The sequence below is a fragment of the Oenanthe melanoleuca genome, chromosome 2, assembly GCF_029582105.1.
Source record: "Oenanthe melanoleuca isolate GR-GAL-2019-014 chromosome 2, OMel1.0, whole genome shotgun sequence".
Lineage (NCBI taxonomy): Eukaryota > Metazoa > Chordata > Aves > Passeriformes > Muscicapidae > Oenanthe > Oenanthe melanoleuca.
Window position 1 is genome coordinate 135,785,377 of NC_079335.1, and position 26,713 is coordinate 135,812,089.

The window sequence follows — 26,713 nt, forward strand, 5'->3', positions numbered from 1 at the left end:
TGCAATAGTCTCTGGGGAAGACAGCTGTGAATTCTGTCACTTGGGATTTTTAATGTTGATCCAGAGACAAAGGTGGCACTAATGCTGCAGGAGAGTTTTTTCATTCCTATATTGTGTAGTGTATAACACTTTTTATGCTTGTCTGCATTTAATCCTTGAGTATTGTGTGTGAAGGTTTGGCTGTACTGGGTATGGGTCTCATACCTTCCAGTTAAAATGAGTAACTCTGAAGTATTGATGAACCTCCTTCAATTAACACTAAACCCGAACGTGTACCTCAGTTTGAAGCCTGAGGGTGAGACTCTGGACTGGCATCCCGAGTCCCGTTCTTTGCTCAGAGGCGCAGCGAGCTGTCCTGGACCTGTCAGAGCTGCTCGGTGCAGGAGCTGGAGCAGACATCCCTCTGCTGGGCTGCCAGAGCGGCGGGGCTGCTGCTGCTGTCCCGCTCCGAGGGCTCCGGGCCTGTGCCCGTCTCCTCAGCCTTGGCCTCCCGGGGCCTGCAGCCCTCACACACCCTCAGAGCCTTCAGGCTGCTCTGCCACAGCATTTGTTGTGGAACAACTGCCCAGACAGAGCACTTACTGCTGACAGGCCTTGTTGAGACGGTCCTTTGGCTTAGGATGAGTAGGATTTTCTTAGCCTGTGTTCCTACCTGGCTGGCTTGGAAGGTGAGGTGCTTTGTCATGGAGAGTTGAGCCTGGATGTTGAGGGGCTAAAGCTCACTGGAGCCCCTGTATGGGACATGTGTCTGGTTTTATGGTGATCCAGATGGGAAGTTTGTGTGTTTCTGAGGAGTTTGTGGCTGTGCTGCTGTCCAGTGCCTGTGTATTTTGGCTGTTCCAGAGGAGCACAGATCCCTTCTCCCTCTTCGGCCTATAGAGGAAGGCTGTTAAGAGAAGTTGATGACTAAAGGTGACTGAAATACTTTGTGCCAACTTCCAGTCATCCCTCCTACTAATTTTGTTGCAGATATGCAGAATTAGGAGAAAAGTATGACTTTCCTAAAATGCCTGGTCAATGAGGACTCCTTTTCAGATATCCCCAAGGGACTGGAGGGATGGCAGCTTTGTTTCTATGTTGTCAAATGAAATATTTGTTCAGACGTGGTTTTGGTCAGTTAGAAGTAAAACATTTAAATACACTATCTTTAAATTTGTGGTTTTCTGTGTGTTATCAAAGAATTAATTGTAGAAGGGTCAAGCTTGGAAGGAGCCTTTTAAGATTATCTAGTCTGACCTGACTGTGCAGGCAGGGTCAGCCAGAACTGGGTTTTGAATATCTCCAAGGATGGCATCTCCAGAACCTCTCTGGGCATCTGTGTGACTCGATGACTGCGCTTCCAGTGAAACAGGTGGAGTTTTTATGTCCAGATGGAATGTAATGGTTTTTAATGTGCTTGGTATTTAATTGAATTATCGCTTTGGCCAGGGAGTGACTAGCAAAATGCTGAGGGATACAACTACATAGGAGGTAGGCATACTTTTTTTTTTTCTTCTTCTCTTCTTGGGGAGGCAGCTATATTATTTTCCCCTCGTCTGTAGGCTTTCTAAAGAAATACACGCTGTTTAGTTCTAAAAGGATGGACCAGGTACTCAATAAGATGATAATCTCTAGAGGGCAGAGTTTGTCTTGTGCTGAAGCATTTTTAGTGTCCCTCCTGTTGGGAGGGAGAGGAGACATTAAGAGTGTGTGGGCTGCAGCACTATGGTGTGATGCTAAGAAGGACCTATTATACATTATTTGTAGTGAAAAGGTAGTGTTTGCATTTTTTATTAGCTTGTGTCATAGATCCTGCTATATTCTCCTGCAATTTTTTGGTGTTGAAAGTAAAATTACTTTTTCTACTAAAGTAGAAAGAGTAAGTTTGAAACTAGCAAAGACAAGATGCATTTTTTGTCCACTAAATGGTTATTTTTTAAATAAAGTATTCTACTATAGAATCAGTTTATAGTTGCATTTCTTGCATCCATCACTTTTAGTCGGTTGTTGAATTGACATGGTAATGTTTATGTGATCCAGCCACCAGAATAAATAGGTAAGAAAGTAAAATTATTAGTGGCTGTCTTTAGAAGCTGTTGAAAATGTGCAGAGCACCTCTACAAAAGCCTGATGCCTTTGAAGGAAGAGCAGAGGTGAGAGACGAAAAATTTCTCAACCTATTTTGAGATGAGCTCCCTGGATTGTCTCACATGCACAGATCATCTATTGCTACACACAGAGCTGTGCTTAAAAGGAAGTTAATTTGTATTGGAATATTCGGATAGTGTTGGTGATAGTCAAACTTACATCTTGGAAGACTTATATCTGCAATGGCATTCAAAGAGAAATGAGATGTACCTTTTGCAGGATTTCTAGAAGCCTTGCTGCATTCTGTGTTGCTCTGTGCTCAGCTACACTAAATATAACTACAGCAATGTAAGATCAATGTACTTTAGCCCTTCTCAGATTTGATAAAAACCCTTTCAGTTGTGTTTTCTTTTCTCTTTAATCCTATGTCTTGATGTATTCTTCTTTGATTCACTTTCTGTTAACCTTGTCATGTTGGCTGTCAGTAGGGCTATCTGCTAACCTTGTCTGAGTTACCATCTGTTGACTTTTTGGTGGTGGCCCTGAATTAGACATATGCCAGGATTTACAGTATGAGAACTGCTGTCAGAGAGCATAGGGAGATTTTCAGAACCTGGAGTGCGTAACTATTGCAAGCTGGGACTGTTCAAGTTTAGCACTTTGGGGGGTTGTCCTTGTGGGCTCTTGACATCAGTGTTAAACCTCGCTCCCTAGAGATTGAGACCTAAAGGAGTTTGCTAGGCTGTTGTAAGGCTCTAAAACCAGCCTGCCAAATGCAAATGCTGGCCATTTAGCAAAGTTGACGTTAGAGGATTATAAATGTACAGCTGTGTCACCATTTTGTGCTTCCTTGAAGTGTATGCTGGCCCCAAATGTCTGGAATCAGCCTAACCTTATTCTCTTTAAAATTAGGTGCTTCTATTTTGGCAGTAGCTTTGTAATTGATCAAAACATCTGTCTCCAGCTTTTCCTCATGGAGCCTACTCAGAGCCCAAGTGTGGCAGGTACTTTGTTCTGTTAGGTGAATCCAGTGTGGATTTGCCTTGACTTTCCCTTTTCCAGAATTACTTTTCACTTCGCTTCTAGAGTCCTTGTAGTATTTAGTCTACAGCAGGGCCTGAAATCAGAAATCAAATGGGCCTTTGTTCTGCATTCTTCATTTGGCAATATTGAAGGTATGAGGAGTTGGATGTGAAGGTAACCTCTCTAGTTCTCAGGAGGGATAGGATACCTGACATTCACAGGATGCCCAGGATAGTTGTTCAGATGTACCATGTATCTTGAAGTTAGATAAATGATGGGGAGCCTCTTCTTCTGATCATTCCTGCTGGCTACTTTTCTCTCCCCACCTAGAAGAGGGAACACTTACATTTCCAAATACCTGAAATATGGGACCATACTGCTATTGTAGTTGCATGGTTGATATTTGTTGAAGCTGTTGGATGTGACTGTTGCATGCCCAGGTGCATAGAACCCATAGAATGCGTTTAGCTTCCCCTCAGCCTCTGTGTTCCTGAGTTGCTTCTGTGGATTGTTTTCAGTTGCTGTGCCAGACAACAGTCCTTGAAGTAATGATGTTAAAGGTAGCGCTGCTCATCACTGATGTCAGAAAGAAATTTCTTTGCCAAGTCTGTTTCAGTCAGGATTTGCACATGATAGCATGAAAATGTTCTAATATTTCAGTGGACGCAGGAATATTCAGCTTGAAAACTGTAAAGGGAAATCTGAATCAAAATTCTAATCATAATTTCCAACATCTATAGAAGTGATGCAGAATATAAACCTTGAAAAACTCATACTACTATCTCCTATTCCCTTAGCACTTATCCCATTCATTTAATCTCTTACCTGAATTAATGGGAACAAAACAATTTCTCCTGTTATATTGTAAACTTTAGTCCAAAAGAGTATTAGCTGAGTGAGGTTTTGTTGTTTTTTTTTTTTTTTTCCTGTGGGGTTATACTGAATAAGGAGCTTTAAAATGAATGTAGTTTCTTAATCTCAAGTACTGGATTATTTCCTGATTATGTGTGACAGACCCATTGTGTACCAAAAAGAAACTTTTAAATTGTTCACCTATTACCGTTTTCTGGCTGTTGTACTCGGAAAGTTCTTTCTGACCCACTGAGTATTGTTGAGAATTGTGAGACGTTGCAATTCTCACAAAGAGAGGAGTAAGTAGAAAGGTTTTGTGAAATTGCCTTTATAATGTTTTGAAAAGTTAGCATGCTTTGTAAACATTTAGTCTGCTCTGTGATCACTCCTTGAAACTTGGGTTTAGGGTGTAAGCTTTGCCACAAAATAGATCATAGTCTTCAGATCTTTGTGGTTTTTAGAGCTTAATATCAAATATCTATTTCTGATAAATTTCTCATAACATTTGTCAGATAGTTGGGAAGAAGATTTGTGTGTCCAGTTTCCCTGTTGCCATTTCATGCCATTTAAGGAATTCATTTCAGGGTTAAAAATGCCTTCAGTTCTTCTGTTTTCTTAAAAGCGGTTCAGTTTCCTATAACATTGAACAATTTGCATAGTGAATGCAGACAAGATCCTGTCTTTGTTTCTTAGAAACACTGTTTCTTTGAGGTAATTTGAACTAACATTTGGACTTTTTGATAGCAGTGGATCTTAATAGTAGTTAAATTTTTTCACTTGCTTCAAGACAGGATTATTTCCTAGGCAAGCAATACCTTATGGATCAGGAATGAAAATTGCTTTTATATTTGGATTTAAAAAAAACACTTCAGTGTAAATACATAAAAACTACAAAAGTTTGTTTGACTTTTTTTAAAATATTAATCGTTCTTCATGTTTTTCTTCTTACTCTCATCTCATTTTACATTTACTACTCATGCCAGATACCTTTGGAGCTGAGAACAACGCTAGGAAAGGAATAATAATGGAATTTTATGTCTGTGTCTGAGTTTATTGTTGAATGTGCAGAATATAGAAATAAGAGTTTTCTATGAAGTTTAATTGACAAACACAGTATTTGTTTTTATGATGTGGTATGTTTGTCATTGTCTTCCTTTTCTGAGTTTAGAGATGTTTCATCCCACAAGTTGAGATGAATCGTAGTGTTTTCCCTTTGCATCACTATTTGTTTCTGTTAATAGATTTAACAGTAAGAGCAGAAATATGAACTATTTCTTAGCCCACAGGTGTTAAGCTGTTTCTCAACCCAACTCTCAGCTCTGAGGGTTGAGGCCACAGGCTGGGGAAAGCTGTTCTGTAGCTATGCTAGGCTTAGAGAAGATTCAACTCTTTATTTTTGTTGTTGTTTTGATGCACTGATATACTCCAGCTCTCTTTTACTTGATATATATAATTATATATGTAACAGGAGTGTGTTAAACTAAATCAGCTTACAAATCCTTGTACAGCTTTATTTAACAGGGTGATTTTTCATTATCTGAAGAAGTCTCATGTGTCTTGAGACATCCATCCAAAAAGCATAACTTCTTACCTAATAAGCAGAGCAGAACTAAAGCAGTTCTAGATTTTTTTTTCTTAAGAGCATTGTGCCCTTTAGGTTGTTGCAGTGACATTCCACTCCAGTGAATATGCATGGGTTTTGTTGTGTTTCTAGGGCTTCTTCTTAACCTTCATGCTAGCAACAGTACATCTGGTGTGTGATGGCCAAGGGTTGGGGTTTTTTCTTTGATTAAAAAGAAAATATGAAGTCTCTGAAGGGAATAAACCAAATAATTACAATTTAGTCTTAAAATTGTTAGGGTACAGTTTTAAGCTTTCCAGACCATTTGGAAAAGTACATGCCAAACTTTTACCAGTAAAACTAATTTATTTTTGTGTATGATAATTATATACAGCTAAGCTATTTTAGGTGTGGCAACAAAATCAGTTTGTTTTAGTAATCACTTCTAAAAGCATTTGCTGAAGTCTTAAGGCATCTTACTTAAACATGATGATTGTAATTTTTGCAGGTTTCTGTAGCTGCTTCCAGTGCTGGAAGAGGATCTCCAGCTGTAACTCTAGTGCAGTTGCCTTCTGGTCAAACTGTTCATGTCCAGGGTGTCATTCAAGCCACACAGCCCTCAGTCATTCAGTCACCACACATGCAAGCTGTTCAGGTTAGCTTTTTTATTGTTACATTTTCATGAATATTTGATACCTCATAACTCTTTTCCCAACCCATCTTCAGTTTCTCTTCATTCCAACCAGTGCTGCAAGATTTACTCAGATGGCACAGGAAAAAGCAGGGGGAAAGGTGGCAAACATCCAACCAGCAGCAGCTCTACAAGCATTGTGTAGCAATTCCTTAATACTTCCTGTTTATCTTAGAAGAAGCTGTCTTGGAACTCATGTCTCAACTTACGCAATAGCAAGTTTGTGTCATAACATGGCCTTACTTCAGTGTATCCTGCAGTTTTTCCATTTTGTTAAATTCTATTAACATGACGTTTCTAATGAGACTATGAACTCAAAAAGAAAATGTAAAAAAATTAATCTCCTGCTTTAATATTGGAAAGGGCCTGAACATTGTGGAAGTAAGCATATTGTATCAAGTGGTTCCTTGATTTCAGACCCTGTTAGAGCATCTGGTGTTGCTTTTTGTGGATGTGGATATGTAGATACCAAAAATACGGGCAGCCTCAAAGCAAACATTTATGTGGCAAATGTTCATGTTTAAAATTGCTGGAACTAATAAAGAAGGATCAGTGCAAAATGCGTAAGACTTCTCAGAGTTTCTAAAAAGCAGAAAAGGCAAGAGAGAATAAATTTGCAGTGTTTTGGAAATTGCTAGGCCTCCCATTGGTGTTTTTCTTGTAGCTAGGAAGGCCTCTGCTCTAGTTTTATTAAAATCTGTTTGGGAAATGTCAACTGAATTACTTTTTGCAGATGCAATTGACATTTTGCTGTTATGATGGAAGGGTTTTACCTGTGGCTGTTGCAACATGTTAAGGAAAAGCCATGCATTGCTGGTCTTGAGAAATCATCTTTAATGTTTGAGGCTTCTTAACTTTCTAGTATAATAAATAACAATGCATATGTAAATGTGATTTATATTCGAGAAAAGAATAAAACCATGATCAGATAATGAATATTTTTTGTTGAGCAGTAGGTGTAGATGATGGCACCTGAAGGTTTTGAAATCCTAGATCACTGTTGAAAGATGTGCAGTAGATGTCAATACTTGATTAAACTTGAAGTCAGAAGAGAGTATTCAAAGTAAATACTTTTTTCATTGGAATTCTTTCTAACTGTAATTTTCCTGAGTAACCTTTATTAATAAGCACATTACTAATTTCCCATTTTCTATCACTGCTTTTCCTTAAGTCCCTGTAGTCAGGACATACATGCAAAGATAGAGAACTTTTTTCAAAGCTCAGGAATCTCTTGCCAGCTGCTGCTGTGTCATCTTAGGGGAGTGGAAGTCAACTATCTGTTGTATTGAGTGAGCTCTTGCTGTCCACCCTTTCCCAGAGGAGTAGAAAAAGGGAAGTTTTGTCCCAATACCAACTAGTTAGTTCCAGGATTTCGCTTTAGTTTCATCTGGATAAGAAAGGGCTTGAAGATACTGTAGAAGACTCCATTACAGAGGGTGTTTAGCCCTTCTGTGATCCTTTTCAGTACACTATCCTGCCACCTGGCATTTCCTGCAGATCATTTGGCTTTAACTCGCTACCTTCTCTCTGCCAGACAATGGGGAACTTGGGAAATTATATCAGTTTAAAAAAGAAATAAAGAAGTATGCTGAAGGTTGGTGTTGAAGCTTGCATGACCTCTTCCTCAAACATCTGCCATTTTCAACCAGGAAGTGCTCAAAAGTTTTTCTCATAATGCTGTTGCTTTTTAGATTAAAAAAAATACATGTATAGCATTCTTTATTGTTTTGTTAAATGTTGTTTTATTTGTAGGGAGATTTAAATTGTTGACTTACTGCTTGCTCCCTCCTGTAGTATATCAGCCTTGGCAAGACTTATCATGAGTTTGAAGTGAAATTTGTTCAAATGCAGATTAAGTTGAAATAGGTAAAGTTGAAATCTGAGCAATGTCCAGGAAAAAATTAGTGGTTTGTTTGTTAACATTATGGCCATGGTTGTTTGCCATTAGAGTGATCTGAAGTGTTCATTTCTCTCTTTGTCATGATGAAAATTAAAGCTTTTGAAATTTCTTGCAGAAAATGTTCTCTTCCACATTGTGGTATTTGACACTCATCAAACACCAGGCACCCATGGAAGCTGTTCACTTACTCTCCCCTGCTACAGCTGGGCAGAGGAGGGAAAATTTAACAAAGGGTTCATGAGTTGAGATAAGCTCCAAGGGCAAAACAGGCTCAACTTAAAGATATAAAATGAATTTATTACTAACAAAATCAGAGCAGGATAATGAGAAGTAAAATAAGCCCCTATAAACACCTCTTTTCCCCCAGCCCCTCCCTCCTTCCCACTGACTGTGCAGGGAGACAAAGTGTGGGTGTTTTGGTCAGTTCGTCACCCAAGGTTTTCCTCTGCTGCACAGGCATGGAAGTTGTTTCCCAGTGTGACTGTGGAGTCCCTCCCATGGGAGACAGTTCTCCGTTAACTTCTCCAGTGTGACTCCAATCTCTTGAGCAGCAGTCCTCCCAAAGCTGCTTCAATGTGAGTTCCTCCCACGGGCAAACAGTCCTCCTAAAACTGCTGTGGCATGGGTCACTCTTCGACAAGGTCCAGTCCTCAAAGGACAGGCTGTTCCAACTACAGGGCAAGACCTATCTCTCCATGGGTTTCCCACTGCATCACAGCCTCCTCCAGGCATCCACCTGCTCTGGTGTAGGCACCTCCCCCATGGGCTGTGGGTGGATCTCTGCATCCCCCATGGATCCCCACGGGCTTCAGGGGCACAGCTGCTTCACCATGGTCATCACCACAGGCTGCGGGGGAATCTTGACTCCAGCATCTGGAGCACCTCCTCCTCCACTGGCCTTGGTGTCTCCATGTCGTTTCCTCACACGTTCTCACCTCCTCCTCTTTTTTGGCTAGAATTGAAACTATGCCCCCAGTCTTTATTTTGATTTCTTCCTGAATATGTTAACACAGAGGTGTTACCACCATCTCTTACTGGCCCAGGCTTGGCCAGTGGCACATCCATCCTCAGAGCCGTCAGAGATTGGCTGTGTTGGACATTGTGGAAGCTTCTAGCCACTTCTCAGGGAAGCTGCCTCTGCAGCCCCTTCTGCTACCAAAATATGGGCTGTGCTAAACCAGCACACACATAAAAATGCTTAAATAGTCTTGTGATTTCCTTAGCCTCTTCCTAGAGTATGGCTGTTCCCAACTTCTTCAGCCATGTTCACAAATTAGGCGGTCTGTTGGTAGCTGTTAGGGGAATGTGATCATTTAAAGACAACTGAGGTCTTGTTTTCAAGCTGTTTGTCCTGGGATAAATAGGTTATTTATTAACCCCCATGCCCCAGCAGAATGAAAATACTGTTTTGAGTTAGGGTGCCCAAGCTCTTTCTTGGCTATGCAATACTATCTTACTTTTGAAAGATTATGCTAGAGGCTTGAAGGTCGATCCATAAGGAGATTGTTGAAGACATATTGGGAGGGAAATGTCTTTCAGGATCTCTCTCTGCTGCTCAGCATTGGTCTCTCCTGCAAAAGGAGGAATACAGACTTCTTGAAGCACCTGCATCTCTGCAGTCAACTCTGATGTCTGGTTTGGAGCTATACATCTGTACACATGCAAATGTAACTCTCACTACCTAGGTGGCAGACACAGAGTTCTAATGATGTTTGTTGTATATTACCCAGCAAAATGAGGCTACATTAAATATTTTCACACAGAAATGTAATGTAATAAAATTTAAAAGTGAAGAGACAGTGTTCTTCTGCAACAGCCCCGCAGTTCCTTCATGGTGTAGTTCAAGGTGTAGTTGAAGTGACCCAGGCCTTTAAATTTCCAGAACTTCCAGACAGTCATTTTCTGTTGAGGTCAGGCAGGTTTTATTTCTAGTACCAAACACTGAGGACTGGCAGATGCATTAATTCTAGAGCTCTTCCTTGTATTCTCTGAGCTTCCACTGCAGCTGGTTCAAGCACTTGAATTCTACTGGTCTCTTACATCATGTTTGTTCAGTGTTAGTTTAACAAAGTGCTTAATCTGAAACTGCAGTCTGGTCTGTCTTCATGTAAAAAGATTTTCACACTGTTTCAATTTGGAAATCTCAACACAACAGTAGTTCTGAGTAATTAAAAGACTCCAAGAAAATAATGCCTTTTCCTTGTTCAATAATGACTTTCAGTTCTGTGTAGTAAGATAGGCGCTGATCAAGAGTGGGATTCAGCACTAGGCCTTAATGTTGTCTGGGGTAATTTTAACAGAAGAAGAATATATAAAAATACTAAAATGTCTGAGCAAATGAGGTACTGTGGACTTCTCAGGCACTTCCAAAATGCATGGAACATTGCTAAGCAATGTCTTTGTGTTTATGAATGTGTTAGTAAGTCTAATAAATGTGTATATTTAAATAAAGTTATTTTTAAATAGCTTTGGTGTGGTGTGAAGAAACTTTTATATTTCATAATATTATTTAAGACACATTAATGCAGTATTCTGTATTTAAGATGTTTGGCCTCACTTTAAGAGCTAATTAAATGTTATAATGTTTTTATATTTAAAGAAATCTCTTTCCAATACTTCTTCTAAGTGTCATTTACAAAAAAGTAACCTGGATTATATTGACTTTTTCCTTTTTCAAATGGACAATGTTATCTGAGTGGCTGTGTCTGGGCAACCTCAGAATTTGCAATTTGTGTTGGAAAAAGTAGTACAAAATCACATGATTAGTGATAAATAAGTCTACAAACTTCCCATATGTAAACATGGAAGGAATTTAAAAAAAATATTTTACTCTGCTGCTACTTTTTTTAAATGAAGTTATGAATTTCAGGAACTTTGCTATTACAGGTAGCATCGATTGCAGATGAAGCTGCACAATCAGAAGTGATAACTGATTCTCAAAAACGTAGGGAAATACTTTCAAGAAGGCCTTCATACCGGTAAGGACTTTTAATTTTGGTTTTGCTGGTTTTAAAGGCAGCTTATTTATTACAGCAAAACAGCCTGATAAAAGTCAGTTCTTTGATTTTCATATGGGTGCAGATTTCCAAGTGCATAAAATTACTTACATTCTTTTTTTAGAAAAATTTTGAATGAGCTCTCATCAGATTCTCCTGCGATATCGAAGATTGAAGAAGAAGAGAAGTCAGAAGATGAAGGAACGCCTTCTGGTATTTCTGCAATGGCCATGCCAACCAGCCTGTATCATACTAACACAGGGCAATACCGTATGTTTGAAATGTACTATGTGATGATGCAGAACATACATAGCACAGCTTTATTTCTAGCAGTTACATGATGCAGTCGGGATGTTTGATTTTGGTGAAGAAGAGTAAGAGATTCTGTATTTCTAAGTAATTATTAATTTTTAAGTTATAGACTCTTAGTCTCTTTCTTGTAGTATTTGTTGGCTGCTAGATACAGTCCTTCTAGAGTTCTGTGCATAAAAATGTGGGGGTAAAGCTCAGCTGAAATGAAAAATGTTGACTCTTTTATGTGAACGTTTAATGATACAAATCATTGCAGTTTCAAATTCTTCTGATTTGCTATGTATTATTGCTATTCATTATATGAAATGGCAAGTATAGTTTTTTGAAATGTAAGGTCAGAATATTAAATTACTTGCAAGTTCTAATTTTCTTTCTTAAAAGAACTGTGTCTTTTTGTCACCGGTTTTAAAGTATCTACATTTTCACCACAGAATTAACCTGAAACATAATTTCCAACATTTGATACATCATCCAAATGCAAGTTAAAAGTTACATTCACAGTTCTGTTCTGTAGATTTGCTTTTGGATATTTTTATTCCTGTATTTGTAGTAGAAGTGTTGCATAACTTACACGCTGTGGCTTCTTTGGACATAGTCAGATAATCAGTTATCAGTTTGGATAACTCTATAATAACAACTCTTTTTTAAATTATGTATTTTATAAAGCTTCACTCCTACAGTTTGTAGGGGTTTTTCATGTCTTTTCATAAGTAGACGCACTAAAGTGCAGGTGTTTTTCCTTTGATATAATGACAGGAAGATTGCATAAGAATTGTTGTGGAGTTTTTTTCCTGAAATGAGAAAACAGAGGAAGTCCATTAAAACACTGCACTGGCATATAAACGATGATAGAATGGCTCTAGTTGTGTTCTACTCACCCTTAGAATTCTTCAGTTATTTTTAATTTATGCAACTAAACTAATTATAAATGGTGAGAAGACAGAATTTGCTTCTAGTATCTGCCCTTTCAGCATAGAAAGTAATTTTTCTTGTGCCCCTAGGCTGCTTTTGTTACCCTTTCTGTAAGCTATAGAAATAAATGTTTGCTGTGTGATGTCCAGGATCTGTTCTTTTCTGTGGAAAAGAATGTAGTCCTAAGTTACAGCTATCCAGTACAGAATCTGGCATGTATTCATGTATTCTTGTATTCTAAGAAAAATTAAATATTTTTCTTCAAATTTTGAATTGTATTTTTGGTTTTGCTTAGGTTTAATTAAGAATATATATATATTTGCTATCTCAAGGCTTAAGAAAAAGCGTTATAATGTCTGTGCTATAATTGCCTAGTGAGCATGTAAACCTATAGGATTTCTAAGAAATTTTAGAGCTTAGGTTTAATCATAGCTTCCTCTTGGAAGCCAGAGTTGTACTTTGACTGCAGTGTCTTGCAGGAGGTGATTCTTAGGGGAATATATTTTCATTTGAACACACCTATAAACAATAGTGATAGGGAAGTGTTTAAGTGAACAAGAAAATTCAAAGGGTTTGCTTTCTTGTTCAGTCAGACATTAGATTTCAATTGAATTCAAGTTCCATTTACTTCTGAAAATTAAGAAACAGCATGACAGACAATATGAGAATAGAATCTACAAAAATTTAATTAAATCTTGTGTGTCGTAATTTAAACTTGGCTATAAGCCAAGCTTGGGAAATTTCTGTTCTTTGCTGCTTTTTCTTTGAGTAAGTTATAGTTTTAGCCTAAAATATGTGCTCTGTAATTTAGGTTCTCATCATAATTGAGCATTGCTTCAGAATGCAATGTCAGCCTTCATGGACTCTCTTGGTTTTGGCTCAAAAACTTCATTTTGAGAGTTTTTCTTCTTGGAAATAGTTTTTCTTGCTGAATTTGTTAGTTCATGAATTTGATATTTTTTAAAAGCTCATTTTTGTAACTTAAAATATCTTTTGCCTCAGCAAAGTCTGTGTATTTTAATTCTAGTTAGGCCAGGTGGTAGCAAGTATAAAGTATTGTAATAATGGGGGTCTTAATTTGAAACTTGCTGATGAGAGCTTGGCTGTTGACCCCTAGTCTTTACATGTATGGAGCACAGATCTGAGGTGTTTCTGAGCCATCCTGTTGGTTGCCTATGATCCTCAGGAGCTGCTGTTAGCTAAACCCAGGAGCACTGGGTGGGAATGTAGAAACTTCAGTGTTTATTTTAGACTGATATGATGCAGAGGGTGACTCCATGTACCTCCTTCATCTTTATGCCTGCTGTCAATAGCTCTGTGCTTCTGCCTGTGGGTACTGTGCCTGAGGACTCCTCTCTCCCTGGCCAGCATGGGCTGCACAGGTTCTCCTGTGCAGGCACCCAGTGGTTTATGCCTAAAGCTTGTGCAGTGTCCGTGGCAATGAACTGGCCTTGCAGTGTCACTGGGGCCATCTGTAGTGTGCCTTGGTTTAAAAGAGGTGTTATCTTAATACATTTGCTCTATCCTTTTTTTCTCTGCTGTTTTTTCTATTCCTGCAAAGGAAAGGCAGTTTAGTTGTAAAGATCATTTTGAGTGTACGTTTATGTCTGGATGTCTGGGGTGATTCTTTTTTGGAAGAACTTGATAAGTAAATTTTTCTGGGAAACAAATGTATTTTTGTCTATTAGCAGCATTGATGGCTGTTCTCTACTTACTTTTCACCAGCCAGAATGGTATGTTGCCATGGTTTCCAAATACCTTTTTCCTTGGAGCTTCTTGGCTTTGGCTTATGGAAGCAGACAGACTGACATGACCAGATAAAATGTCTTTGCCAGCTATCTCGATCAACATATATGTAATCTTTCTGTCAGGAAAATGAGTAGTTTTGCACAAGGTGCTGCCTTGTATTCTCATCTGATAACACACCTTCTCTGTTGGCTGTAGATCTGTCATGTTGGTTATTTAATACTGAAAAAAATTGTTAGTTGCTCACCTACGGTAATAGTCTAATGTGCAAGAGTTGTTCATTCAGTTAGAGTGTGTTAATGAGCCTCCCCATCCCCCTGCCTCCTTATGCATATCATGATGATCTGAATGAAAAAATGCAGAAGGGATGAATATTACTAGATCTTTTGCTATTTGTTTGGGTTACTTGCTGTCTTAGAACAGACTTTTAACAGTTGGAGAATTAAGAAATCTTTTGGGAAAGACTAACTTTAGTTCCATTTCCAGTTTTGGAGGGGAAAAAGATGTGATTTTTTTTTTTTTCTGGATTAGAGCTGATGATCATTCTCAGAGAGTGGTATTAGTACTGTCTTCACTTCTAACTGGAAGAGAAGATACCTCTTGCACCCATCCACCTTCATGAAATGCAGCTACAAGGTCTGTCTAGGAAAGTCCTGTACTCATCATAGAAGGCCCAGTTTTCAGTAGAGTTCCAGCACAGCAAAGTGTGTGTAGTGGTTGAGATCAGGACAGTGAATGAGGGGGGTGGCAGTGTGTTGTTCTGGGAATATGGCAGGAATCAGTCCCATAAGGGAGGCAGTTAATGGAGGTAATTCACTTTTATTTATTAACTACTGAATTTTGATCTGAATGAATAATTGCAGGACAGTTGTGACATAATTGTTTACCCAGGCTCACCATGGAGCCAAGAGCTTTGTATCAATCTGTGCTGATGTTTTTTGTTTTTAACTGCTTAGGAAGCCAAACTGATTGGGGTTTATGTGGTATGGTTCTGTGATGGTATAGGTGTACCATTCCTGGTGCTGAGAGGCAGAATTTGGCTCTTTATAACTTCTCTGGGGGGTAGAATTGACAAACCTTGTTGCTCTTGTCCTGGACTTTGTGAAGAGTAGAGGATACAATGCTTTACTTTTCTTGCTTTTTTCTCTTTTGTCCTGTCCTAAAATGAGGCAGTTTCTTTTTTGGAGGCCAGACTGAAACATCTTGCACTCTGCACCCTGCCACACTCTTCCCCTTCTCGTCAATGCCTTGCAGAGGCTGTGTGCAGCACCCAACTAATCCCTATGTTACATACTACTCATTCCAAGGGCAGGACTGGAGGTCCATGCTGACCTGTGTTTCATTATTGCAGACAAGGCTCTGAACTTAATTCAGAACGAGAGGAATTCCATGTTTTCCCCGAAAAGAAGCTAATTCAGCTGCTGAGATTTGGCAATCTCAGTCTCCTTCAAGTGTTTATATCTGAAGTTGAGCTTTTGAAATGACCTACTGTTGTCAAAACAGAGCATTTGAAATCAGCAGTCTCTAAAATTCACATAGGTATCTAACAAATCCTGTATTGAGATAAGCAGAGCTGAACCTTCAAGAATGGCATGAATTAGTGTAATCTCACAATTAATTCAGAGGACTTGGCAAGCCTGAATCTTTTTTTATGCCTGACTTTCATAACATCTCAGATCACTTTAAATACGATGTTCATAATTTAAATATTTTTTGGGGAAGAAAAGAGTTTTTACTCCTTGGGGATTGGGTTCTCAGCTAAAAGTGTCAGGGTTGTTTTAATTAACATAGGAGATGTGGATTTGTCTGGTGAATCACTTGGTGGATAAGGACCTGGCTCAAAGAGCTCCAGTCAATAGCTTGATGTTCAGGTGGAGGCCAGTGATGAGTGGTGTCCTTCAGAGATCTGGTTTGGGACCACTTAATATCTTTTGGGACCATTTAATATCTTTGGCTGGAGATGTGGAAGGTGAGATTGAATGCACCTTCAGAAAGTTTGCATGTGACACCAGGCTAAATGATGCAATTGATACTGAAAGCTCGGTAGAGAGAAGAGGTTCCATCCAAAGGGACTGTGGCAGAGGGGTGGACCCATGCAAACTTCATGATAAGGCTAAGTGCAGGGTCCTGTGTACGGGTTGTGGCAATCCTAAATGTGGATATAGGCTGAGCAATGAGTGGATTGAAAGGACTTGGATATGCTGGTGGCTGAAACACTGAGTATGAGCTGGCAATGTGTGCTTGCAGCCCAGAAAGCCAAACAGATCTTAGGCCACTTCCAAAGCGGTGTGGGCAACAGCTTGAGGGACAGGATTCTGCCTCTCTACTCTGGTGAGACCCACCTTGAGTGCTGCATCCAGCTCTGAGTTTCCAGCACAAGACAGACATGGACTTGCTTGAACAGGTCCAAATGAGGGCCATGGAGATTATCAGGGGCTGGAGGCCTTCCCATAAAGACAGGTTGGCAGCTTTGGGATTGATTAGCCTGAAGAAAAGAAGGCTCTAGGGCGACCTGGCAGTAGCCTTCCAGTACTTAAAGGAGGCCTAGAGAAAAGATAGGGAGGGATTCTTTATCAGGGAATATAGTGATAGGATGAGGGGCAATGGCTTTAAACAGAGAGGATAGACTTAATTTAGATGTTAGGATGAAATCTTCACTTTGTGGATGGCAAGGCACTGGAACAGGTTGCCCAGAAGAAGTGGGGAAGAATACTTCCTACCTCATCCCAGTGTTCAAGGCCAGGTTGGATGGGGAGTCTGAGCAACCTAATCTAGTGGAAGATGGCAAGGGCGCTAGAGCTAGATGATCTTGGAGGTCCCTTCCAGCTCAAGCCATTCTATGGTTCAATGATATTTCTGTGTTTAACAAAGGCAATGCTAATTTCAAAAGGAATATACAATTAACAATGTCTCTAGGGAATTACATTTTTATAAATACTTGATTATGGCAAGGATGCAGTATGATTTTTTTAATGGGGAAAGTACATTTGTTTTTTTTAATATTGCTATTAGATTGAGGGAAGAATCCCACTTTGTTCTGTTTCTCTTTTTACATGAGTATTGGGCTCCATACAACTGTGTACAATCTGGTTAAATGTTGTGCTAATCCTTTTCTTACACTAAGGAAAGGATTGTTAGTGTTAGACAACTTTCTTTTCCTTTGTCTTGGTGTCCTGGTTTTTGTTTTCTGAGAGTCAGTAAGCAACTTTTTTGTAAGAATTTTTAAATTTAAATTAAGTTCTCTGTTAGTATTTAAAACAACACTTTTATATGGCCAGGAGCTTCTATTTTTCCCCATATTTAAACTATTTTAGTAGAGTTAATATTTCTGGAAACATAGAGATAAAATGTGTTGAACACATGCTTTTTATGGCATAGAAGACTACACAACAGGCTTTATGTTTGTGGAAATCAGTATTGATATTACCTAAGTTTTATTGTACATTTTATCCTTAAGCAAGGAGAGGACCAGGAGTCCTAGAAGTTTATTTCATGTTTTTTAGCATGTGTTATGTCTTTCTATTGCCTAACTTACCTTCTTTGTTTTGTTTTGTTTTTCTGTTTAGTTACCATATCTCAAGGTGGTACAATTCAGACTGTGACAAATTCAGGAGCTCCTCAGCCAGGTGCTACCATTGTGCAATATGCAGCACAGTCATCTGATGGCACACAACAGTTTTTTGTTCCTGGAAGCCCAGTAGTTGTTCAAGGTATGTTTTATTAGTCTATTCCATTTTCGTTTTTTCTTATTAAACAATTTTTCTTAAAAGATTTTTTATTTTGTGCTGGCATTATTGCTCTATTAGGTAAAATACTCATGGCAAGATGAAAGAGTCTTAGAAAGGGATTCAGGTTTTCTGCTTAGTAAAGAATGAAATAACAGTATAACATCACTTTCTCCTTTGGATTCTCTTGTCCAGATTTTGAGACATGTTTAATTGGAATAAAGGTACTCTTACGGATTGAAGTGAGATGCTGAAGGTGCTCATCATTTAATATATGAAACGAATTTGTTTTTTTCAGCAGTTAATGTTAATAAAACACAAATTCTGAAGATTTTAAGATATATTTAGGGCTGTATTTCCTTACAACTTATGGCTCTTGCAGTTACTAGAAAACTGATCCTTTATTGAAGCTAGTTTTCTCACAGAGGAACACTTTGAAGGTCTTATAAAGTGCACACATGATGTGATGAAAACCTTTGAAAATGGGAGAGAGATTTCTCTATAGAGATGCTAAATTAATAGCTATGGATGATATACAGAATTTAAAAATTATTGATAGAAGTAGGGAGGGAGGGCTGTATGAATACTTTCTTAAGCCAAAACAGCTGTCTGAAATAAGCCAGGAGTGGAGCTGGGAAGGATTTAGATATATATTCATGGAGTGGATGAGGGTCATCAAATACATGCTGAAATACATTGTCGTCCCAAGACTTTCCAGAAGCATTTCAAGTGCATTAAGACTATAAGATGAAAACGCCTTAGCCAAATGTTAGTTTTTATTCTTCAGAGAGTATGGTTACAATTTCCCTAAATGTTATTATGAATACATTCTTAACAAAGCCTTAAGACCCAAATTTGGCTGTCCTCCAAATCAATTTCCCACTCTAGTACTGCATGTTTTTCTGACTACAAGTCTAATATGTTTTCTAAGCGTGCGCCTACACATCCCTTAAATCAGAGGCCACCTCCATCTCTCCAGGATAACTGTAGTACTTTATAGGTATTCCTTTGATTCTTCAGAGCTTTGGCATCAGGGGCAGAGAGAATAACTCCTCAGCTGCTTCCTAAAACTTTCCAAGTCTGTAAAGAAACACGGCATTTGAGGATTTTATCTGGCAGCATTTCAGTCCTTGAGAATTCCATTTGACTGATTTTCCTTTACAGGCTCTCCATTACAGTGCTGTTCTCTGACAGGGCTACTCAGTCTCAGCAATGGGCTCCACAAGTTGGAATTGCCCATTAAGTGTTCTGCCAGTGATGGAAACTTTCAAAATGGATTCAGAGACAGTTACTGAATACCTTCTGTATCATGTTTCTGGAAGCATCCAGATACTTTTAACTAAATCGATTTGTTCTCTGTCCATGCTCAGAGAAGTTTATTTCCTGGAATTCTCTATTCCTTTGTGCTTTAGTGAGCCTCATAGCCGTTAACACAGAAGAAAAATGCAGCCTAACATATACAGGGAAAGTACGAAGCAAACAGTAAGTGAGCATGAGCTTGGAGATTATGAGAAGATAAAAGGATTCAACTTATCCTACATGCTATTGATATTAGAAAATCTTTAGAAAAAACAAAACCTCTATAGTAAAAAAGAGATGCATAAAAATAGTGTGAAAGCACTTGAAGATGTTTATAGTAATACAGTTGTATGTGGGCAGCAATCCTGGGTCAATCACAATGGAATAAGTTGAATATACAAGTGTCTGAAATGTCCTTACTACAGGTCATCTTGTCTATGCTAGAAAGTCTGTTGGAATACAGATTATGAACACTGGTCATTTATGTACACTTTGTAGTTGTTCACCTAATATTGTGATAGCATAGATTATAATAGAAAAATACTCTGCTTAATAAGCTTACCATTTACATATTTTTATAATAATTTTGGGTAAGTAGCATATAATTTTTTTTCTTAATAGTAGAAGAAGAAAATAATATAACAAATACCTGGAAGCAGAAAAGATCTGTTTCAGATTCTGTTTCAGAATCTTTCAGATAGCATATGTATTGTTATTTTTTTCTAAAGTATATGTTAATGAATCTCATGTAATAATGGATAACGTGACATAAAATCTGTGCTTGGTATTTTCTGATAACCTGTGGTGCAAAAGAATATTAGGATAGAAGTGCCAAATATATTGATCCAATTGAGTGACATTGTATTTACTACAAATTTACATAGACAAAATAAGAGGCAGTGTTAGTGTTTGGGCAGTTTCCTAATACATTAAGGGTTAAGGATTTCTTTGCAAGCTGAAGAAGAAAGTGTTTGAGTATTAGTGAAAATGAGTGTAGAAAAGTTATAGAAAAAATTCTAGTGCGATCTATGTTTTCATTATATTGTTAGTGATACTTGAAATCCGTGGCTTTAATTTCTTGTGCTTTAGTTCTGATCTTCTGTACATATGATCCTGAAGTGGTCCTGTAACCACAGAGCACTCCTGTAAACAGGATGTAAAACACAGAACATCAGTGCAAACATTGATGCTTCCATTGCTGCCATCCATCACAGTTTCACAGTTGATAAATTACCAGTCTGAATTTGTTTGTTGCAAAGACCTTAGAAGTTTGCTGTGCCCTACATACAAACCAGTGCTTTGACTCTTGGTCTGATACTAATTTCACTTGCATTGATGTAAATAAGGAGTAACTCTCTTAGAGCTGAGTTGTTTTTTGTTTTTTTATATTCTACTTTAAAACTAAGTGAACCAGATCTCTTGGACATATTTTGGAAAGGGAGAGAAGGGGGAAGAGGTAGCCTTTACTCAGAGTTACTGTTCTGCATGTTACAGTATCTGAAATCACTGCATTAGGTTGACTTACTTTGTTGGAGTGTTCCTAAATAATTTCTGAAGCTTTTCACTGAAATTAAATGAGTGGGTTGTGGGTTTTCCTGCAAAGCAAGGAGCTCTAGCCTTTCATTTACCTAGTCGTTACAGCTTGTTAAGCTTTCCTGACTTGCATGTCTGTCCAACAGAGTTCTCTGCCTTTTAGTGGAACTGTGCCAATTAAAACAACTGCATGTCTGTTTTAAATTTCCTATTTTCTATCCAATCATGACACTATCATTTGGGTTCATTCATGAATGCTAGAACCATGTTTTAATTTCTATCAGTTAGTGCTTTGAATTTTCAGGTCTTTCTTAACAGCTTGCTTTGTGGTGAGTGCTTTCCCTAGCTTTATGAATAATTCAGGGGAAAAGAACAAAGCTAGAATTATAACAATATGGAAGAGGAAAAAAAATAGCAGGTTTACTGGAAAAGGAATTCTTCAGGCTGCAGTTTCAGTGAGCTGTTCCAGTGATGGAGCATGTTAATGACAGTGGTAAGCAAGTGAGGTCACTGTGATGTCAGTGCTCTTGCTTGTAATCCTGCACATGCTTGGTAGTTTGGAACAGTTCATGCTGAGCTCTGGTAGAGGAACAGCAGAATCGTGTGTGCAGAAGTTACCATGGCTGTAACAGGAGATGAAACAGGTAAAAATTTTTTAGCTTTTGAAATGGTATTTTTGTATGCCTGTGCAGTGTTTAGTTAATATTTGTGATATTTTCTTTTAACTTGTTGCTGTAATTCTTCCATCTCTAAAGTCATACAAATAGCTTCTGATTCTATCTACTTAGTGTAGCATTCCAGGGCAATTTTAACAGTTCCGTTTGGGGGAAAAAGAAAAAAAATCACTGCTAGTGCATTGAGTTCTTGCACAGATTGATTCAGTAATTGGTCTTTATTATTTGATTCAGGATTGCTGAAAACAATCCACCACTCTACTTTTGCATTTTTCTTTATTGTGGCGATAGTCATATATGTTACTGTGTTTATAATTGCTTTTTTTTTTTTTTTGTAAAAATGACAACTCCCTTTTTTATTGAGCAATAGACACTACAAATTTGATAGCCATGGGCTTAAGGTTAGCTGTATAGAAACTGTTTCAGCAGTGTAAATCAACCCTATGCTACCATTTTTAAAAAAACACTGAATGGAAACAAATTTGAGGGCAATAATTGAAGTACTGTAACGCCTGCTTGTTTTCTCTTCCACTGTTAAAATGGTCTGTTCCTCAGCTAATTGAGTTCAAAAGGCTGACGTCATTAGATTTCCTGGAATCGTGTTGCAGTAGGGAACTGGAAAAGTTAAACTCCAAACAAGATACACATTGACGTCAGCTCCAAGTCATGCTGCGATTTAGTCAGTTCCTTTCTGCCTCGTCAATTGCCTCCGGCAGCTCGGTAACATTAACTGCTTCCCTGCCGGCTCCTACGTGCTGCCGCTCACTGCTGGTGCACGTTGTTTCATTAATCCAGAGATAAATATCTGCTCCAGGTCGATGTTTCTAATGCTCAAAGGGATAATGATTCATGCTCGTGTAGCCAGTTTAGTGGTGAAGTTAAAAACCCTTTGATAATCAAGTCCCACCATTATGACTCACAGAGGGGGAGAATAAGCGTCCAAATACATTGGGCATTTTTTCTCCTGGATAGTCACTGAAAGAACTCGAGTGCAGGGATGCTCTCTAGTGTTCAGCAAGTTACTTTTTCCAAGAGGTAGTTGCTTTTCTAATTTTTTTTTTAAATTCAGCTTGTTTTTTTTTTCAGTAGTTGTCTTTTGGCTTTCTTAATTTTTTGTTTGTAAGTCGCAACTAAAGGTTCAGGATTTCAGTGATTTTTATTCCCTTACATTTTAAGGATTAAAAAAAAATTACCTGGGGCAGTGTGTTAGGGAAGTGCACCAACTCCAGGTTTGTTGCTTTGTTAACACTCTCAGTTCTACTTCTGGTACTTTAGGAGTTACATTAAATCTTTGTGAAGTGTTGCATTAGAAACAGCCACAGAAATTTGTCAGTCTGAAGTGTGTGTGACATTTTTCTCAGATGCTGAAATGGAAGCTATGCTTCCCTGTAATATAGATATATAACTAGGCTTCAAATAACTTTGAAAAAAAATAAGTTTATCCCACTCTGTTTAAAGCCTTTTTCATCTTTCCAAAGGTCCAAAGGGAAATCAGTTGCACTGTAGTTCCTTGAGATAATATACAAAACATTTTTCAGGCTTTGAAATATTTTTTTGCAATGATGTATCATAGAACATATATTATTGCACAGCTAAAAGATACTTTGCCAATGTTATGCTATGCTTTTTTCTTGTATCTGGATGGTGGTGTCTGGATTTGTAAGGTCTTTACCACCAGAATAGTTACTTTTCTGTGTTCCTGTGCTGGCAGGTTTATAAGTGAGACAACTGTCAGGCAGAGACTGCCACTACTGGTACCTGCTCAGACTAGAACACTTACCAGTGGTGTTTGCTGATCCCAGCTGAGATAGGGACTTGCTTTTGTTAAGTCTTGCTGGAGGTACATGGTCGCACTGAGTCCTCTGCACAAAGGCTGCAGTAGGTCCTGTTTGCTGCCATCTGAGTATAAATCAGACACAGAAAACAAAGTAATTGGTCTTGCCAAGCTGAGGTGATCCGGGTTGTGGAGTGCTCCCCATGACTTGATGTACAAAATGGTTTGCTTGATTTCTAATTCATTGTAGCTAAGGCAAACTAAGATACCATCTCTTTAATACCTGGTGATGAGATAGAAAAAGGTAGCTCTTACCATAGAGTCTGTAAGATGGATGTAATGTGACCAGCATAAATGTGAGCCTGAAGGGTTGCTAAAATTCCATTTTTATAATTAGTGAGCTATCTTTCCATTGGCGTGACTGGGACTGCTAAGAAATGTGGAGGATTTAAAGGGTTAAGCAGTTCCCTTGTAGATGTACAAGATGACCAAGCCCTGTGTTCATGGCAGCTGCCTGTCAGTGCTCACAGGGCTGTTCTGGGCTGATTTCTCCCTCCCTTCCTCCCTCCCTCCCTTCCTCCCTCCCACATCCCCGGGGGATTATCCAGGTCAGTTCACTGGTCCAGTTCATCTTGTAATTCCACAAACACTTTTACCCACAGGACTGGAGCGGGGGAGGTGCACAGGGTTTAAGCTGATAATGATTTCAGGACATGGCTGTGGAATTGTAGTCTAAAGACAACTTGATTCTATTTTTTTTGATTTGAATTAGTGAGGTACTTGCATTAATATAGCAAGAATAATAGTATATTTTTGCTAAGTTTAATTTTTTACTCCTATAGTCTTAACTGCTCAACCTGTCAGCCTTCCCAAGATGTTTTTGTCTACATTTTATTTTTCCAAGTTGTCCTAGCGTCAGCTGGGATAGAGTTAATTGTCTTCCTGTTAACTGGTACAGTACTGTGTTTTGGTTTTAGGAGGAGAGAGATGTTGATAGCACATTTGTTGTTTGATTGTTGCTCAGCAGTATTTGCACTAAGTCGAGGACTGTCCAGCTTCTCATGCTCTGCCAGTGAGTAGGCTGGGGGTGCTCATAAAGCTGTGAGGGATCACAGCCAGAACAGCTGACCCCAGATAGCCAAAGGGATATTCCATACCATGAGGCATCATGCTCAACATATAAACTGTAGGAAAAGGGTCTGGGGCCTGCTGCTCAGCGACAGGCTGGGCATCAGTTGGTGAGTAGTGAACAATTGCTTTTATTTTGCATCAGTTATTTTTCATAGTTTTATTTATCTTTCTTTTTGTTATTTTCCTTTTCATTACATTTATTGTATTTTATTTTATTTCCATCAAACTGTTCCCATCTCAACCTATGAGTTTTCTAACCCCATCCAGCTGTGGAGCTGTGTGGGTGGAGTGAACAAGTGACTCTGTGGTGCTCAGTTGCAGGCTGGGGTTAAACTGTGAGACATGTTTTTCCATTATTTGAATAATGCTTCAAAGAAGTAAAGTATAAACTAAGTTTAACAAAGCCTCTGAAACATCAGCTATATACAGTTGTTTTAATGACAAAATCTGAAGTTTTGTTTTATCATAATATAAAAAAATACTTATGGAAAAGAATATATAAATACTTGTTTAAAATGTAAAGAGAGATGTATCTTTTGTTTGCTTTTGTTTTCTGTCAGACAAGATACAAGTACTTAGGACTTCCCCAGTGTTTTTAAGTTGAGGTACATAATGTAGGGACAAGTACATCTGAAACAAAGAAATGACGTGAGACTGTCAGAAAGGTATTGGTTTCAAGTCACGTCAGATCAGCATTTAGCTTGGGGAGAGCACAAAACTGCTAAATTCAGGAGCTGAATCTGAACTTTTGCCCTCTGATTTACTACTGATTTAGCTACACCCCTTCCTGTGCAACTGCTGGTGCCTCCTGTTGCTCGCTAATGCTGCAGCATCCCATGTGTGGTCCTCTTGCCCGGGGAACAAATGCCTGTACAGCCTGAGTACTTCTCTGTTTCTTTTCATTGTAGCAACAGGTTATCCAAGGGTTGCCACACTGCTTTTGTAAGAGAAGGAGAGGCTGTAAAGCTGGTAGTGTTGCTATCACAAGGAAGGAGAAGAAAGTTGTCTTCTGAAGCAAATTGAGTCCTGTACAGGGAGAACAGGATAGCATATAAGCCTCACTGGCTGCCACAGCAGGACCCTCTTTTTGTGGGATTGTGCAAACGGAAATAAGTGTGGCTGCTCTTAAGCTGCTTTCCCCATGTTGTCTGAAGAGAGCCATGGGGAAGCTTTCAGTCTGGCTGGATAGTGCGGTCACATGAGAGAAATTCAGATACTTTATAGTGTGGAAGTAAACGCTATTAAGATAAAAAATACAGTTGTGTCCTTACAGACCTGTGAAATAATTGACATATCTGGGATCCTGGATAAGTCGTTGTCAGAAATCTGTTATTTTCAGATAAACGTCTTTTTTTTTTTGCCATACATTTTTAAATGTGTTTCTTTTATACAGCTGCCACTGGAGACATGCCAGCTTACCAGATTCGAACTCCCACTACTACCTTACCTCAGGGAGTGGTTATGGCAGCCTCTCCAGGGACTTTGCATAGCCCTCAGCAAATGGCAGAAGAGGCAACACGCAAGAGAGAGCTGAGACTTTTGAAAAATAGGTAAGACTATATAATAATTTGTAGTCAGTGTTGCAAACCACCCTCCTCCCCCACAAACATTATAATGACATTTTCTTCTTAAGGTCATGAGCACTGCCTGTAACTGATGAAGGGAAGGCAGGAAATTCTTTGTCAGTCATCCCATGTCCCTCTAGCATAGAGTATTGCTTATAAACTCTGGAAGATTAGAATTTGCCTTATACCCGTGGATTTTTAGTTTGAAAATATTAGGTGATTCAGAAATCAATATCAGATAATTTTTGTGATGATATAGAGTTACACTGTTCATTGAATTTTACTTCCTGTCCTTTCCCACTGCTGACAGTAAAATTAACAGTAGGGACTTTTCCATTTAAAAACTTCCCAGCAAAGAATTGGTTAGGAAAATAGCTGAGGATATCATTAGCAGCTGTCCATTAATGATGCTGTGAAGAAGACTTATTCAAAGATGGAATGATAATTATAGACTTTCCTAAATACTTGGCTGCTAGGATGAGATACTGTGCAGTACCCCTGTCATTTTGTGAGACGTATTGTGTGAAGTTGTTGTGTATTTTTTAATTAGTTGTCTTGGACTTGACTGAATGTTGTAAATGTCAGTCTTTGTGCATTCTTCATACTATTCTTAGGGGAGTCTGTCTTTTTTAAATATGTAGCCACCTCTGTCATTGGCAGATTAACAGTAGAAATAGTCTGCTCTGCAGATCTCTAATACAATGCTTAACCACTTGTCTTTTGGTTGAATTAATGGTATTGCTTTGCTCTCATGCCTGTCCTTTATTTTAAATGACTTACGAGGATCACTGCATTGTTGTGCCTCCTTTTTCTTCTCTCTTCAGTTTTAAAACTAGTGCCTATGCAATAGCTCATAACCTGCTGGAGTGTTATCCTCTCAGAATCTGACAGTTTATCGTGTTCCAAGGTGGTAAAGTAGGACTCCCAGTACTTCTAATATTTCTTCTGAAAT

General features: G+C 38.6%; 1 protein-coding gene across 10 annotated transcripts in view; it reads left to right on the top strand.

The window, feature by feature from the left end:
• Positions 1-26,713, top strand: part of CREM (cAMP responsive element modulator) — a 38,740-nt gene that overhangs the window by 6,870 nt on the left and 5,157 nt on the right. For 3 of the 10 annotated variants that reach the window (XM_056485519.1, XM_056485520.1, XM_056485518.1), the window contains 4 exons: positions 10,981-11,072; positions 11,215-11,360; positions 17,627-17,770; positions 25,590-25,746. In XM_056485519.1, coding sequence (XP_056341494.1) covers positions 10,981-11,072; positions 11,215-11,360; positions 17,627-17,770; positions 25,590-25,746 — 539 coding nt within the window. Of the gene's footprint in view, positions 1-6,011; positions 6,159-10,980; positions 11,073-11,214; positions 11,361-17,626; positions 17,771-20,339; positions 21,262-25,589; positions 25,747-26,713 lie in introns of those variants that run through there. The other 7 variants (XM_056485515.1, XM_056485514.1, XM_056485517.1 and 4 more) reach the window with 5 other exon arrangements.